Here is a 16,751-nt window from a genome sequence, read left to right as displayed (position 1 = left end):
ATTTGTTTCGTTTTGTTGTTGATATAGTAAGAACAGAGTAGCAGAGTGGGTAGGTAGGCAGGTAGGTAGGTAGGTAGGTAGGTAGGTAGGCATTTATAAGAGAGAGGGAGAGAGAGGTGTGTTTATTGTCTATTGAGTTATCTTCAAAGAATGAAAATGATAAAAATGAAAGGATAAGGAAGAATTGAATGGCTTTTCGGATGATGGATGAATTGTTTGATGTGATTATAATTACTCGAGTAGGTGTTCCTAAGAAAGAGTTTATATATACGAGTATCATTTCATTCACTTGTTGCAGTTGAAAGGTGATGGATGTTTCTTTCTTTGGTTCATACTGATACACATACCTAGTACATTACCCAAGGTTTAACAGCCGCTGTTTCTCCTCGTAATTCTACCTACCACTGACCCGATGTACTCATTCATCATGAAGGATTTGGAGCCACATAACCTTACTCTGTACAAGTGCTTGGTATCATAGTATGTACCCCACGTAAATATTCAGCTGGGAGAAATATGGCGGGGATCCCAGCTACATATCCACCAATCCATCTCGCCAAACAAGTTTCAACCAATCAAAACATCACAACAAGTATCTAGGGCTACTAATTGCATATACAGAGGCCCTCCACAAAGTACCTCAATATCATCCTGATAATCCAAATCTTCATCTTCTGCCCAGACTCTAGAGTATGCATCTACAACACGGTGAGTCAAAGGATTCCATGCTGGATAGGATTGTTAGAATATATTGGCTATGTATTGCTATCTCTAACGAATGGGAGAGGTTTCGTGTCGTGTTGATCTGCGGGCTGACTGCTGCGGCGAGTGCTGCCTATGCTATTGCCAGTTGTACTCCACAAATGTGATTAAAATTCCGCAAAGTTTCTATATCTTCGTTTCTTGAGTCGTCTATGTTGGAATATTTATATTCCTCTTTCTGGTACTCGTTTGTTCTAAATCTTCATACCTTTTCTTATCCTTTTTTCCCTCCTTCATCCTCTTCTTCCTCTTACCAAAATCATCACTTCTTCTTTCTTCACCACATCCTCAATCATGCATGCCAACGAGACCGCGAGTAAAGACGGCGAACAATATGTCGTCGTCAAAGCTGAAAAAGATGTCACCACTCCCACACAAGCATCTAATGATGCCGGCAAGGATGAAGATATCAAATGTCCAGAAATTCTATACAAAGTCCAATATAAGGATGTAGGTGGTGAAATCAAAGGAACCAAAGAGTTGGCAGCACCATATAAATTGAAGAAGACCACGTAAGTTGATCACCATCACTCTTTTCCTAACCAAATACTAACATCTTCAAGATATCGTGATTCGGAAATACCTATCCTAGAAGTCCTATATAGTGTCACTATTTGGTTCCCTACTATCTATGGCAAGAAGAAAGGAAAGAAGGAGAAGGAAGATGAAAATGTGATATCGTCAGAGATGAAAGATGAGAATGACTTTGATGAACGATCTATGGAAGAGAAAGAACTTATCATTCATTCTCCACATATCATGAAGGCCTTGAGATCTCTGGTCGAATATTACCCCGGTCAATCTTTACTCGGAGACACCATTTCGATCAAGGAACCTTATGGTATTCTTGTTCACTACCGAAAGGAACTTCAAGAATACAAAGAGAAATGTGATGATGCAGAAGCTGCTCACCATATCAGTGTTCTTCAAAAGTATCTCGAGGATAACTTTGAAGAGAAGTTAAAGTTGGAGGATGACAGACATGCGAGAGCAAATCCCGTCGTAACATTCGAGATGTTATGGATGCTTTTCAAGCCTGGAATGGATGTTTACGCGCAATTTGACGAACAACGCGCTGGTTTCGTTCTTCAGGGTTGTGAAAATTCGACTGAGAATACTAGACCTGGTCAGCCATCTCCTCTCAAGATCAAAATGTGGTATCTGGATTTCGATGGCCGGTTCGTGGGACGCCGATCTCACGAAGTGACTATTGCACCTTTTGAAGGCGAGCGCGAGATTACGTCGTTGAAAGTCGTTCCTGCCCATTACATTGATAGAAATCCCATCCTCTCTCCACGAACACAACTTGAAGATCGTGGTGAGAAATTCTACAGTATGTTGATGGGAAAACAAATGGATTACAGAGGATTCAGCATGCCGGTTGAGCAAAAGCCGAAACGATTCCACGAAGGTCGTGTGGTAGTTGATCAGAGCGCATTTTACACATACGCCGACTGGCAGGAAACACAGAAACATCCAGCTCCTGTTCTCGGTATCGATGATGATGATTCGGGTATCTTGGCAGACTTGCACTATAATTGCAGCTGTTCAGATTGTACCTCCAAGCGTCTTGCTGCATCTGCCAATACACGCTGGGGTAAATATGAGAACATTGAACCTCGGGAAACTCCTTCCCTTGCCGTAACCGACGCAAATGGAAATGTTTCTCGTCACAAGTACTTCCTCTGTCCTCGTCGCATCATGGGTTTCGATCTCAAGTCTAAGAAATGGCAAGCTCTGGATGTCGATTGCTGTCAACCACCTAAATTCTACACTTCCGCCATCGAGAATCTAGTCCTCCCAAACGAAAAACAGGAAATGATCAAAGCACTCGTACATAAATATACATCATCCAAAAAAGCCGGCAAGAGCGAGATGACCTGGTCGGCAGATCCTATCCCCAACAAAGGCGAAGGACAAATCTTCCTATTGCACGGTCCCCCCGGTGCAGGAAAAACCTACACGGCAGAATGCGTCGCGGAATTCACATCACGCCCGCTGCTATCCCTCACCTGCGGGGACATCGGCACCGACGAATTCCGCGTCGAAGAATCCCTCAGTAAATGGTTCAAACTCGCCGAGATCTGGGGCGCCGTAATGTTAATCGACGAAGCGGATGTATATCTCGAGCGACGAGAAGTTTCCGAACTAACACGCAATGGACTCGTATCCGTCTTTCTCCGCGCCATGGAATATTACCGGGGAATATTATTCCTGACGACGAATCGGGTGGGACATTTTGATCCCGCGTTCTTTAGTCGTATTCATGTGTATATTGGATATCGACCTCTTGATAGCGAAGGTAGGAAAAGAATCTGGTTGCAATTTTTCCAGAAGTTGGAACGGGAACGTGCGGATGAAATTACGATTAAGAGTGCGGCGAAACGGTATATTCTTTCTGATGATGTGTTGGAGGATATTGAGTGGAATGGGAGGGAGATTCGGAATGCATTTCAGACGGCTGTGGCGTTGGCGGAGTATGAGGCGGAGAGTAAGAGGGGGAAGGGTGGGAAGGATGCGGAGGGGAAGGATGGGGAGGGGAAATTGGAGGTGGAGTTGAGACAGGATCATTTTGAGAAGGTGGTCGAGATGAGTGATAATTTTAAGAGATATTTGGCTACGGTTGGGAGTGAGGAGGTAGCGGGACAGAGTGAGATGTTGAAGGCGAAGATTCATGGGGATAGGGGGGATGATGCACTTTTGTAGGGGTTGGGGGTTGGAGGTGAGGGTTTTAACTGGATGAATGGGTATTGATTCGATTTTAGTTGGTTAGTTAGTTAGGATTCCAATTGATTGATTGACTAATTCACTATCAAATATTCCACCCTTTTGTACCGAAAATCTAATCTTATAACTTTTACTGAAACTATAAATCCATTTTAGAACACACGGATAGTTATATTAAACTTTTATCTATTTCACATCTTTGATTCATTTATCTGCATCCTCAATTTTGCAAAACAAAAAATATTTATTTATTTATTATCTAAAAATTAAAACTTAAAATTTAAAGTATTATGTCTCTGGAAACTTTTTAAAATATAAAAAAAGAAATAGTAATAAAAAACAGATGAGATGAGAATGTAAAAAAGTTTTATTTTAGAATTTATAAAACTATAATGATATTTCCGGATTCAATTATTTTTATTTTTCTTTAAATGAGATTTTTGATTCACTTCTAAATCCCTTCCTTTACTGAATCGATATCGTTACATATACTTTCTTCCTAGGGTCTTTTCCCTCTTTTCCTTTACTTCGAATTCCCCCTACTATCTCCTGCCCATCCTACACCCCCAACTATACCCCTTTAACTCCAACTCCCACCCTAACCAACAAGCTCCCAATTCAAATCCTAAAGCTGTCCAGATCTTACTCCCATTCCCACTCCCTCCCTTCTCCTCCCCATCCCTCAACCCTCACACAACTCTCACGCAACCCACCCACAAACCCCCTCCCACTCAACAAAAACTCGTCAAACTCTCCGGATCCACCTGATCCAATTTCCCCCTTCTCCCCCCCAAAATCCGTAAATCTCCCACTATTCATCCAAGGTGTAATACCTTGACCTGGTGTACCCCGTCCAATCGTATGATGTTTTTGTGTTGTGGGGAAGAGGAGTGTCGTGAGGATTTTGTGGGTGCTGAGGAGGGAGGAGGGGGAGGGGTGTTAGTTAGGTTTGTGTTGGGGGTGGGGGAGGAAGAGGGAGGGGGGGGGGGGGGAAGTACCTTGAGTATGAGGATGAGGGTGGGTGGTGTGGGTGGGACTTTGTTTTAGATGTCGACGAGGGTGGAGAGGGATATGGAGATGAGGATTTTGCCATGGTGTATTGGAGTATTCGGGCTTGTTTCCTTGAATATGTATGTGCATATGAATGAATATATACTAGAATATCCGATATCAAGACCAATAGGATGAGTAACTAGAAGAAAATCGGATTCAATTAATAATGAACCTTAATCTCCAATTTTGCAAAATGATTCAATATATACCTAGGTATAATAAGATATTCAAAAAGAAAAATAAAAATAACACCACTAGGCAGGTACATAGATATATATAATATAATACCACCTATCACAAAGATTACAAAGATCTTCCTTCCTTCCTTCCTTCCATTCAAATCATACCATCTCATTCAAAATATATCGAGTTCAGTACTCTGTACAACATACACCTAAGTATATATACATATGTCATAATGCAGGCAAGCCCTCCAATAATTTGTAGTTCGTCGCACAACGGCGATCTTTCCATCCCAAAAGTACAGTATACATACATGGAGGCAAATCCTGCCCGAAAGGAAAGAATTGGCTAGAATTTCCTCGGTGAATAGCTGTTGTTCTTATTTCTTAGCTAATGGCGTATGTATTTATGTATGTATGTATGTATGTGTCTTGAAGTATTTGGATAAGATGTGTGATGTGTTGTGCTATATTGTTGTATTGAGTGATATCGGCATTTTGAGTGAATGAGCAAGGAATTTCAGGGTCCGGAGCTAAAGAAATTAGATTAGAGGATTCTTTACTTTCTTCAGCTGCACATTGGGCGTATAGGAAGGGGAGTGTGTATGGTGTAGTGTAGATGAATTGACACGTGTATCGCTAGATGGATAAGATATCCCCTGATGAAAAGAAAAAAGCACGGCATGGCATGATAATATCAAAATCCGGGGTTGAGAGTTACTCCGTCGGATATATTTGTGTAATGAGATGTAATAAGATGTAACTTAACATTACGAGTAGTTCTTGGCTATAAAGCTACACAGGACAGAATATGAATTTGGAATCGGAGACAAGACGAGAATAATTACGTAATTTACTAGTGGGAGGATGGGGATGACTTGAAGTTTGGTATGGATGGTGATATGTATATACGCCTTCGTGATGATTAATTGATCATGGGAGTTTTTGTACCAAATCTTTGGTTTGGATGGTTGGTGAAGAGATTGGTTCGTGATATTTTAAGGCCTAGGGCGTACGTAGGGCGTACGTAGGGCGTTTTGGTCCTTGCTGGTGCCACTGTACCCGTATCTGTACCTTAGCTACCGCCACTTACCCCTCTCTGAATCACTCTTCATGTATGTATGTATGGATACCTAAGTACGTATATGAAATTACATTGTGAAATGTATAGTAACCTTATCAATATAAATCTTATTTTCTAGAACGGTTCTCGAACGTCTAAAACACATGAATACGAAGTTCTCCACATCTAGTTTGTCCATATATCATACATAAATGTATGGACTCCGTATATGTTCCGATATTATCATACATACATATATGTACTCCGTATGTATCCCGATATTACCAAACAGTTAAACAAGCACATAATAAGTACCACAACTCTCCGAATCTCACATTTCACTCAGGAGATCTCCGTATATCGTTCCATAGAATCGATACATAGATCCTATATGCCAAACGCAACCATCTCAAAACACCACACAGAAAAGTACAACACAATACAACCTAACACAACATAAATCCAACCCAGTAAACCCAGCACATGATGAAAACGTGGCATGACTTACGGAATACCGTTTACACATTTGATTTTGCCAAAATATGTTCATTACTGGGACGGTATGTAAGTTTGTGACTCCGCATGTAGCCTTATTACGGAACGACTACCGCTTTTACATACGGAAGTACGGAAGGACGGAAGGAAGGAAGGGAAATCCATATCGGTAGAATGATTCTATGATACAGTTGCCGGTAATTAGATCCGTGGTTGGAAAGTAAACTCACTGTTAATCTCATACCCTGCGGGGAATATGCTTCTGTTGGTTTGGAAGATCTTATATCAGACAAGTAGAAAATATTTAAAATTTTAAATAATCTTATTATATTTATATTTCTATAATCAGTGATCACCTTATACTTTTAAGCTTGGGTTAAGCTCTTAAATAAAATAAGATCTGATAATTATATATAATTCTCGTTACTAACTCATATTATAATCAAACCTCTTTTATAGATATAGGTATATCCTCGCTCTTCCCTCTTAGATCAATATATATACATGTATATGATTATATAAATCCAAACACCAATTCACTCTCAACCTATAGCTAGCTGCCCAGTATCCCGTATCCTATTAATTTCTTTCCTCCTTATTCCTATTCCCATTCCCATTCCCATTCCCATTCCCATTCCCATTCCCATTCCCATTCCCATTCCCATTCCCATTCCCAGTTCCAAATCCGGAACCCAATATCCAATATCCATACCCTCCTCCCTCATAAACCGATCATTAATATTATCCCATTATCCCACATCCTCATAAACCCAAAAACACAATGCCAACCCAAACCACCTAGCACCTAATATATACAAAGTACACCACCACCATCTATCTATCACCCTTAATAAAGCATTAGTTCCATACAAAACCATACCATCTTACCATCTTACCACCTCATCATACACCAAAACTTACAACCCAAAACCCCTACAATCCCCCCTCTTATAATTATAATCAAACGCCCTCAAAAGACCCACCAAATGCAATACCAGCGCAAAAACAACCAAGAGATGAAATATCTGATGTGAATTACCTAAGAGATCAAAATGGCCTGGTATGTACGATTCGGGGAATCGTTTCTATTTATTTCACTTTAGATTAGTTTTCATTTTTTCGGAACCTGGGATATTGATTGGATTGAGAGAAGAGAAGAGATGAACATACAGCAAAACAAATAACTCCAATCAACAGCAATAAAGCTTCCGCAAAATAATATGGCATACCCGATTGATTGATCGCTTTCTTCCATCCAAATTGTACAATTGCATGAATGAAAGGAATGAGAATCGAAAGACCTGTTGCGCAAAAAGCCGTTGTACGAAAAGAACGCCATTGATGACCTTGGAAAGCTGGTAGAAGGAGAAAAACTAATGCCGTACTTGACATTGATAATATCTAAGACTTATTGAGTAAAGAATAGATTATTAGAAGAGAAAGATTGATAATGACTTACCATTGCCCAGTAAGCATATTGTAAAGTTTGATGACAGAAAAAAGACATATATACAGCTGAAATGAAACATCCATTGATGAGGAAAATTATCCCCGCATAATTGAGTTTTAACCAGAGATCTCGAGTTTTTCGAGAATGAGATATGACGGAGTGGAAAATTGTTGAGATGCCCAAACATATGGTTGCGCAGGAAATGAAAAATGTGAAAATGATATGATCTTTGGTTGTAGCATTGGGATATCGAGTATTGAGATAATATATCATTGTACCTTCAAGGACAATGAAGAAAATACATGGAATGAAATGAGACCAAATGTTGAAAGTTTCATTATGAATTTGAAAACAGGAATGAAGACAGGTGGAAGTAGAATGGGAAATTGGTCGATATCCGGATTGGATATGAGGATTATCTTGACTCCATTTTGGAAGCTGATCGAATGTTATGAGATTGTATTGTCCTTGTGTTGTTGATGAAGGAGCAAATGAGGGACATTTGAATTTTGGTCCCACCGGACTTTGTGGAGGTGTAGGATCTAAGAAAAATGTTCTTTGGAAAGTTGGATATGGAATGGCGATTCCAATTCCAGATATGGGAGTAAAGGAATCATCAATAAACGTTGGAGAATCCCTCCTACCACAACCAAGGGTAGAATATGACCGATTTGAAACCGGGGACTGGAAATAAACCATGATATCTCTCAACGAAATTCCGAATCGAAAGAGCCGAATGGTAGATAAACAAGATTAGAATTGGAAAATACATACAAGAAAGATAGAAGTAAGGTGAACATTACTTGTAGGAAACAATACAACAGAGAGGAAAACATCAAACATAGTTCCAAAACTGGCTGAGCCTCTTTAGATATCATCCCACCAGCTCCTTAAAAGTAACCCCTCCATGAAGATCGGTTAAGCGCTTCGCTATGGTTTGGCGCACAAGTATAAGCTTTATCCCAATAATAGAGTAGATAGAGTGGGATAACTGATGAAAAATACTAGAAATGTGATAGGCGCAGCAATTTATGCACGTCAGACTTGGTATATATGTTAAAAAGTTGAAGAACCATTATAAAGTATAGGCTAAAATGTATGCAGAAATTTGTACGGAGTAAAGAGACAATCTGTAAGGCTTACCTATAATAGATGATAAAATTTACCTGGTATGCTTACTACTTCCCCAAAAGAGCTACTTTGAGGCTGTAGTTGAAGTGACATATAATGATTACATCTAATAATCAATAGTTTGGAGAGGAAAATAGAAATTAATTTGTGCACTCGATATATTTTCTTTTCCCTACGATAACGGATTTGTGATATCGAGGCTAGTCAACAATGATTATAAAAACGATCGAAAAAGAACGCTTTAATTTGTCCAGAAATGGCATATATTCCGCGGAAATCTGGAACTGATAATGATGTATATCTACGAAATAGAGGTATCATAGAAAATATTCTGACTGATCCCTCATTTACCAAAGCATGTATTCGTAAATGCAAAGATAAATGAATAAATAGTCTGAACCAAAAAACGGAAACGAAATGCATTCGCAAAAGGATTCAGTGATCATGATCATAAGTAAGAAATATCGAGAAAAAAACAAGAAGATTGAAGCGGATTTGTGATATTCTATCGGATTTAAGTACAGCCGGAGCGATTTATCTCTATTTTTAGCTCTGATGATATCTAGGTACCTGATGGAACTACTAAGTACTATACACTGCCACACTCCGCACAACATGACATGACATGAACCTACCACCACTTCATAATCCAGATTCCCCCACAAAGTAAGTCTTAACGAAATATAGAAATCCAATCATCTATTCCCCTAATTCTTACTACCACCACCAGGAGTACAATAAAAGTCTAATCTTATGTTGTTCTTTGTGTTATGATTATTTAGCAGATAGAGTAATTATGCCGGGAAAGAGAAGTTGAAGTTTTGCAATCTTGTATAATATGTTGTGGATATATATAGGATCTTTTATCTATTTACCTATTGATCTATATGCTTTCCAAAATCTGCGATTTTATATTCATCTCTCCCAGCAAATCCAACGCATCCACGAGTTATCTAACCTCTATAAGACATACACCATACCCCAACCCAAAGCTCCTCTCCTTCCCAACTTTTCTCATCCCCGCCCCCGGAACTAAATAATCTTCTCCATAAACAAACACCTCGCAGTCCAAACCCTTCCCATCTCATCCCTCTCAGGCCACATCCCATCTCTAAACCCTACAATCTTATATCCCCTCCTAACGTACCAATCCTCTTGCTCAACGAGCAGCTCCTCAACCTTCAACGCTATTCTCCGTTCCTCTTTTCCGGGATACTCATTGGCTATAACTTCTAGAATGAGTTTTTGAGCGGAAATAGGGGGAGAACATGCGAGTGTTTCAACTGTATCCATGGCTGTGCGGCCTAGGCCGTAACCGCGCAGGGGGCTGGATATGTAGAGGCCGGAGATTTTGTAGGTGGAGTAGAGTGGAGTGGTGGTAGTGGGGGAAGACGGCGGGGAGAATGATTGCACCTCGAGGGCTATGTGACCAATAGGTAGGAAAGAGTGAGGTGGAGAGGGACGAGTACGAGGCAGTGCATTAAAAGTCGTAGCTGAATCAACTAAAAGCTCTGATTCTAGCGGACAGTGCATTATGTGAAGGTTATGAAGCTCATCGCGAGTGGGGCAACTAATTGGTAGGACCTATTATGGTAATTTTAGATGTGTTCGAAAGATAATGGAATAGGGAATGTGATAAACGTACAATCCATTGGAGAGTAATAGTGCCCTGTCTCTGTTTTTCCCGCCATGATTCTACATATTCTGAATTCCATGTGCAGGCAACTCGTTGATTAAATAGTCTCTCGACATGGGATGGAGAGTCTGGATCCCAGGGTATGAGATCGACTTTTGAGAATTTGGGAGAGGGTTTTTTGGGTTGTGTGGTCATGATTGCATCGTCTGAGGGATGTTTGGAATGGAAAAGAGAATGTCGAGCAAGTGGCAAGAAATGAATACTTAACTATGCGATCGCACTTGATCTTACTTACCTACTACTAGTTATGTCGACACAGGGAAATGACTCATTGATTGCTTGTGATAGCTATTCAATGAGTACACTAAAGCCTTGACTCTTAGATATGATGGCTCGTATATTACGGAGAATATCTGAGGACGATTCGTGACATAGAGTAGAGAAGAGAAGGGTCTCTTAGCTTCGATTGAGTGATATCTAGTCATAAGCATACCTGTGAGCAAGATGTCAAACGACAGATTTGCTATCGCTACTGTTTCATCATCCGAATAAGGGAGTATATTGCGATCTGTCTAGTAGTTGCAGTTGCTGTTTAATCATTTTGATTGATGAATTGTAAAAGTCAATGTATTTTGAATGTTTTGTCTGTCATGTTAATTGTAGGGCATACATGAAGTGAGGTTCGTCAGATTATCACCATCTCTAAGTGGGTAAATTTGAGATCGGTGATTGGTCAAATTTTCCACGTTATGCAAAACGAGTTGTCATTCAGAAAATCCGAAAGGAGACAAACAATGGACTGAATATTTAATATACAAATGTTTTCAAGAGATGTTAAAGTAAAAGCTAGTATAAAAGGAGCAGATGCTTCACTGTACATAAATGTCATAATTGTTTAAGATAAATGTAATTCTTGCCCGAGTATTGCGCGTACATAAATGTACGACTTAAGAGCTTCTACTCCAATTGAGCGATATCTAGACGTATCTCTTCCAAAATCCAATATCATCTCGTTCTATATTTCGTCATGCATAGGTAATCTCTTTGCTGAAAGTTCCCTACGCTTATGCGAATGCCATTTTGCCTCCCCAGATCCAAATTTCCAGAACGCCATCGCTATGTAAATGTAAAACCAAATCTTCAATCATAGTTCCATAAATAGAAGAAAATCCCCCAACGAAGAAGGTAAGGGCGTCCCTTTCACGTCACTCATAACCAGACCCAGTTTCCCACTGCAACTATTCCAATCATAATCCACATGCATTCCCAATTCCTCCACAAGCCAAAAACCAGCGAGCTAGCACCGCTACTGGAATCACTACTAGCGGTCAAAACACTCGCACTAACATCCGTCCTTCCTGTCGTTTCTCCATAAATTCCGTTCATGATATCCGCTGTGTCGATACTGGGCCCCACATTGAAAAAATCTACCAATATGAAAGTTGGTTTAATGCCCCACTCACTCTTACATTGCTCCGCCTGAGTTCCCAATGCTCCTGTCGTATTTGTAGATGCTGAGTTTGTTGTAGTGATGTTCCCTACATCTGGAATTGTGATACCAAATGACTGGGCTGTGTCGGCGAAATGATTTATGAGACCCATGTAACTGGATGAAACGGCGGCTGAAGCGGAATCGATCGAGGTGGGACGTTGCAAGGTACAGTTAAATGCATCCAGAGAGAGAACTCCAAAGTAGGTTTCGAAGACATATGTGAATTCTGGAAGGAGGTATGGATAATTAGAATCATAATCAATGCTTGCGATGAAAGTAATCAATCTGGTGTTTGCGGTGATGAGAGTTTGAAGAGTCGGCCAAGTAGCGATAGGTGAGGTGGTAGAAGTAGGTGTATAGCCATAGGTATCGATACCAGAGGATGAGAAGGCGGATCCAAAGGTGGCGACTGATTCATCGTCGGAATTGACGAGAATGAGAGTGACAACTTCATTAGTATTGGCATCCATCCAGGTTTTGATTTCGGCAAGGAAGGCCTCAAGACTACCTCCATCAAGAAGTAGACAAGATGTGTGGCATAGCTCTAATGTTCCGTTCGAGTTATGAACCTGTGCTTGAAGTAATCGAATACCTGCTGACAAAGCAACTGTGACGTTATAAAATTGATTTCCGGATGTTGAAAACCCCGTTGTTTGGTCTCTAAGGAATGCCGAATCGTGGGCTCCCATGTGCGTTATGTTGTTATAGTTTCGATTGCATAGTTCTGGAGAGTTATTACAGACGACTGTGCCCGTTGATGTTGCTTCTTCAGTGACGGATACAGAACCGGTTGACGATGCTACTAATGGTGTAGCAGCAGCTATCGATGATGACGACGATGATGATTGTTGACTTCCATAACCACCATACCCTCCATCATATCCACCATTATTTTGAGGAATGGCCTGCGAAGAGCTAGCCAAAGAAAGAAGTGCTGTTGCAGCAGTAAGGAAGGATCGCATATTTGACGGATTAAAGGGGTTGATATCGCGATAAGTAGATAAGAATCCTTCGTTCGAAAGAGTGTCAAGGCTATGAAGCGTGTTGCTTTTCAAAAAATGAAATGAAAACAACACATGTGGACAACAACAAGTATGTGAAGAAAAATTAAATGCCAAAAATTAAAGAAAATCTCGTAAAGGAAGAGGCTTCAAAAGTATGGAGAACTTTTGATCAAAGTTAATAGATTAGCCATATACGAAAACCACGAAAGACTTTACGTATTACTGCGCCCCGTTGCCTCTTTCAATTCTCTCGAAATTGTCGTAAGCCAGCAACATTACGAGTCTTGGAAAAGTGGACCTTAACCGTATTTGAGTACGGAGTAAGAGCTAGATAGGAGAACTTCCAATCAATACTTCTTCTAGATCGGCATGAAACGATATAAAAGCCCAGGTTTTACGATTTTAAAGGATGGCACACCGGGTAATGCTTGTATATATCGGTAGTCAGACGGTTTCCATGAAGTTTGAGGCTGGTGAGAGAACGAGGATGTTAAAAATTAGTTGGCTGGAAGTTGTGAGGTTGATGAAAATCTTCTTAGTCATTTCTATTTTTATCTTTGAGCAGGGCGTTGAAAATCAATGCATTGATCAACAGAGTACAAATCGACCTAACACAGTTTCGAAAAATGACGAGGACAATAATTAAATTGACTAACGTATGAGTGACTTCGGAGTAAGCTTCTTTTATCACGCAACGATGGAGAATGATCTTCAAAGATGATGCAAATCAGCTTGAGCTGCCCAGCTGCCAAAGCAACGGGGTGGAATGAAGCTGGAATAAAGAAGGTTGAAGATGTTGATCCATCCATACGGGCCACATGCGACCTTCAGCCATCGGGAATACCCCTTTCCCGAAAACCTAATTCATGCGGATATCGGATATCAATCAAATAAGCAGAACGGGAAACCATCAAAGTTTATAATTATAATTAATCATACATACCATCGATAAAGATCAATATTATAATAATCTCAACATTATCGATCATCTATCGTAATCTTATATCAGGCTTTCTCAAACGAAAAACCTACGAATCTGCCTCGTCCGCACGTCTTATCCCAATCAACAAATATAAGAGATTAAGAATTTCCTTTTCTCCACTCTATCCGGAGTCTGCCAGGTCCTAATCTAAGATCAGATCAGACAATCCACAATTCATCAAACAACATTTGCTTCAAGCTTTTTCTCTCCTCCAGATTTTCGAGTTTCGATGGATTTTTCTTTTATGGGGTGAGGTGTGTTACGACCAATCGTAACAGCTACTCAGGTGACTAAGCTTATGGTCACATGACCCAATATTGTCCCACCTAGAATCACTCAACTATAAATAATGGGATATAATGGGAAGTGATGAGATGTATAGTATAAAGGTCTATATATGTCACGATTCATTAATTCACGTGACCTCGAGGACCTTTTGGACCTTAGGGTCCTAGAGGTCCTCAAAAGATGATATAGGGTATATAAACATTCATTTAGTCTCGTAGTTAAGGAGCTTCGTGCTCAACTTAATTATCAATTAGTTTACCTACATTCTACTTGATGAAGTAACGAATTCACTTCCAAGTGAATATTAGTGATAAAGCCTTAATCCACGACTATTAACCAGACGAAACCTCAGGCAGTCGCTGCCTCCAGTACAGTTGTGACGCCTCACACCTCCGGGTCACGTGGCATGCCCCGTTTGTATTTAATCACAGGAAAACTCTCTACTCTTGTTTTCCTTCTTCTTTTCTCCTTAGCTTAGTATTTTCTAATACAAGATACTTTACCCAGTATTCTTGAGTGTGACAACAGTATCGTTACAATATAATTATAATAAATTTCCTTTGTATAAAGCTTTATGTTCAAAATCAATTATTTAGTATACTCTATTATTAGTTACGAATTGCATTATTGTCATTACTTTAAGTCCCTGCTTGACGCCTAGTTATAAACCACCTCGAGAGCCTAGAGCACTTCCACGTGATCTAGACGGCAAACCTCGTAACAATTTATTATAATTATATAAACCTTTGTATTAAACATTTTATCGCCTTTTATTATATCCTATTATTTATAATTGAATGATTCTAGGTGGGACAATATTGGGTCATGTGACAATGAGCTTAGTCACCTGAGTAGCTGTTAGGATTGGTCGTAATATTATTATATTAAATTATATTTATATTTATATTCTGAATATATAATTTATTAATTATATTACTTTTTTTTTTAATTTGTATATCTTTTTAAATATATTATCTATAAAACTATATATTTTATTTATTTCAAAAATAACAAATTCGATATTAATGTTACGAGGTTTGCCGTCTAGATCACGTGGAAGTGCTCTAGACTCTCGAGATAGTTTATAACTAGGCGTCAAGCAGGGACTTAAGTAATGACAATGATGCAATTCGTAACTAATAGTAGAGTATACTAAATGATTGATCTTGAGCACGAAGCTCTATACAAAGGAAATTCATCTTGATTATATAGACCTTCGTGGCATGCGTCCCAGTGCTACTGGGACTGCTGAGCCCACTGGGATCCTCATATCACATGATGCTGAGCACTTGATGTTCGGTATGTGAAGTCCGATGTAACACTTATGGGTTTATCTGAAGTACGGTTTTAAATCGAGGCGGATAAAAAAAGTTAAGTCATAGGCAAACTCTGGTAGGAGAAGCCATAATATAAATTTAAGATCAATCACGCACCGACAGCATGTCATTCCTAGTGAAATGAAATGAAATTTACTCCTTATCGGGTGCCAATTTCAAAAAAGATGTATCAAACTTTATAAAAAGCATTCGATGGATAGATACCTCTGTATGATAGTTCTGTCTGTTCGTGTTTTTTTTTTTGAGACGAGACTTTTTTGCTGATTTGATACTTGATCCGTTTTGAGAAATTCAAACGATTCTATCTACTATCTTGCAGGTTCAATCTTTTTCGGAGGTTCGAATAAAACGTCAATTTCAAACTTCAATGTTACTTCTAGATATCAAGATGTCGATGTTTTGAGATACAACAAGAGCTTATCTAGCAAGATTCGAGGAGACGGCTATATGTCTTCGCCGCCTGGCTCTGTGCCTGATTTGATGACACAAAGTGAGTTAAGGGCGGATTGAGGGCGCCAGTCGGAAACCTTCCCTCCAGGTGCTGCAAGCCCGTCGAGCATTTCTTTTATTCGCACGAATGTGCCATTCCCACAAACTTCGACATCGCCAAGACCTTCACATATCCATGTGCCACATGCTGCGCTCATCAACATGGTCGGAATTGAATCTCGTAGTCTCTACATTGGTAACCATATTCCTTAGAAGTGTATCCTGCGTTGAGCAAATTATGATTTCAGTGGCTGTGAAGGTATTTTGGGTGGTTTTTGGATGGGAAGCACGAGATGGTGATATGGTTGTTAGGGCAATAGTGTATGCAGGGGGGAGAAGGATAATTAAAAAGAGGGGGGAGGAGGGAGGAAAGGGCGACGTCCAAAGACCGGATTGCAGTTCAATCTATGAGACTTCCGGGTATTGGAATGATCCTAAAGGTTGAAGTAATTTTGAATATTAAAGACTTGCTAAGCAATAAAATAATCTCAAGCATCGAATTCAATTTTGGATGATAAACTTATCGGATGATCAAAAAATTCTCAAATGTTCAAAATCCGAAGCTTTCAAATCGGACGGTGAGAAGCGAGCAATGAAAAAGTTAAAGCAGAAGTAGAAGTTGAACCGGAAAAGAAAAGGTAAGAAGGAGAAATAAGAGGA

At 39.7% G+C, this 16,751-nt stretch overlaps 8 protein-coding genes across 8 annotated transcripts; 3 read left to right on the top strand and 5 right to left on the bottom strand.

Moving 5' to 3' along the window:
* Positions 1–1,056: 1,056 nt before the first annotated feature.
* Positions 1,057–3,468, top strand: SS1G_13594 (hypothetical protein; the record flags this gene model as incomplete). Its single annotated transcript, XM_001585305.1, has 2 exons — positions 1,057–1,274; positions 1,326–3,468. The coding sequence occupies 2 exons, from the start codon at positions 1,057–1,059 to the stop codon at positions 3,466–3,468; spliced, it is 2,361 nt and encodes a 786-aa protein (XP_001585355.1).
* A 663-nt stretch (positions 3,469–4,131) lies between these two features.
* Positions 4,132–4,582, bottom strand: SS1G_13593 (predicted protein; the record flags this gene model as incomplete). Its single annotated transcript, XM_001585304.1, has 2 exons — positions 4,132–4,402; positions 4,488–4,582. The coding sequence occupies 2 exons, from the start codon at positions 4,580–4,582 to the stop codon at positions 4,132–4,134; spliced, it is 366 nt and encodes a 121-aa protein (XP_001585354.1).
* A 2,242-nt stretch (positions 4,583–6,824) lies between these two features.
* SS1G_13592 (hypothetical protein) lies at positions 6,825–7,674 on the bottom strand (the record flags this gene model as incomplete). The annotated part of the gene is made up of 3 exons (XM_001585303.1): positions 6,825–7,002; positions 7,204–7,367; positions 7,453–7,674. 3 exons carry the CDS (start codon positions 7,672–7,674, stop codon positions 6,825–6,827), a joined length of 564 nt encoding a protein of 187 aa, XP_001585353.1.
* Positions 7,675–8,183: 509 nt separating this feature from the next.
* On the top strand, positions 8,184–8,426 carry SS1G_13591 (hypothetical protein; the record flags this gene model as incomplete). Its single annotated transcript, XM_001585302.1, has 1 exon — positions 8,184–8,426. The coding sequence occupies one exon, from the start codon at positions 8,184–8,186 to the stop codon at positions 8,424–8,426; it is 243 nt and encodes an 80-aa protein (XP_001585352.1).
* A 1,469-nt stretch (positions 8,427–9,895) lies between these two features.
* Positions 9,896–10,694, bottom strand: SS1G_13590 (hypothetical protein; the record flags this gene model as incomplete). Its single annotated transcript, XM_001585301.1, has 2 exons — positions 9,896–10,447; positions 10,509–10,694. The coding sequence occupies 2 exons, from the start codon at positions 10,692–10,694 to the stop codon at positions 9,896–9,898; spliced, it is 738 nt and encodes a 245-aa protein (XP_001585351.1).
* Positions 10,695–11,708: 1,014 nt separating this feature from the next.
* SS1G_13589 (hypothetical protein) lies at positions 11,709–12,953 on the bottom strand (the record flags this gene model as incomplete). Its single annotated transcript, XM_001585300.1, has 1 exon — positions 11,709–12,953. The coding sequence occupies one exon, from the start codon at positions 12,951–12,953 to the stop codon at positions 11,709–11,711; it is 1,245 nt and encodes a 414-aa protein (XP_001585350.1).
* Positions 12,954–13,712: 759 nt separating this feature from the next.
* On the top strand, positions 13,713–13,889 carry SS1G_13588 (predicted protein; the record flags this gene model as incomplete). The annotated part of the gene is made up of 1 exon (XM_001585299.1): positions 13,713–13,889. One exon carries the CDS (start codon positions 13,713–13,715, stop codon positions 13,887–13,889), a length of 177 nt encoding a protein of 58 aa, XP_001585349.1.
* Positions 13,890–16,045: 2,156 nt separating this feature from the next.
* SS1G_13587 (predicted protein) lies at positions 16,046–16,255 on the bottom strand (the record flags this gene model as incomplete). Its single annotated transcript, XM_001585298.1, has 1 exon — positions 16,046–16,255. The coding sequence occupies one exon, from the start codon at positions 16,253–16,255 to the stop codon at positions 16,046–16,048; it is 210 nt and encodes a 69-aa protein (XP_001585348.1).
* Between the last annotated feature and the right edge of the window lie 496 nt (positions 16,256–16,751).

The sequence above is a fragment of the Sclerotinia sclerotiorum genome, genomic scaffold (genome assembly GCF_000146945.2).
Source record: "Sclerotinia sclerotiorum 1980 UF-70 scaffold_26 genomic scaffold, whole genome shotgun sequence".
Classification (NCBI taxonomy): Eukaryota; Fungi; Ascomycota; class Leotiomycetes; order Helotiales; family Sclerotiniaceae; genus Sclerotinia; species Sclerotinia sclerotiorum.
Note: the sequence above shows the minus strand (reverse complement) of the source record. Positions and strands in the feature narration are given on the sequence as shown.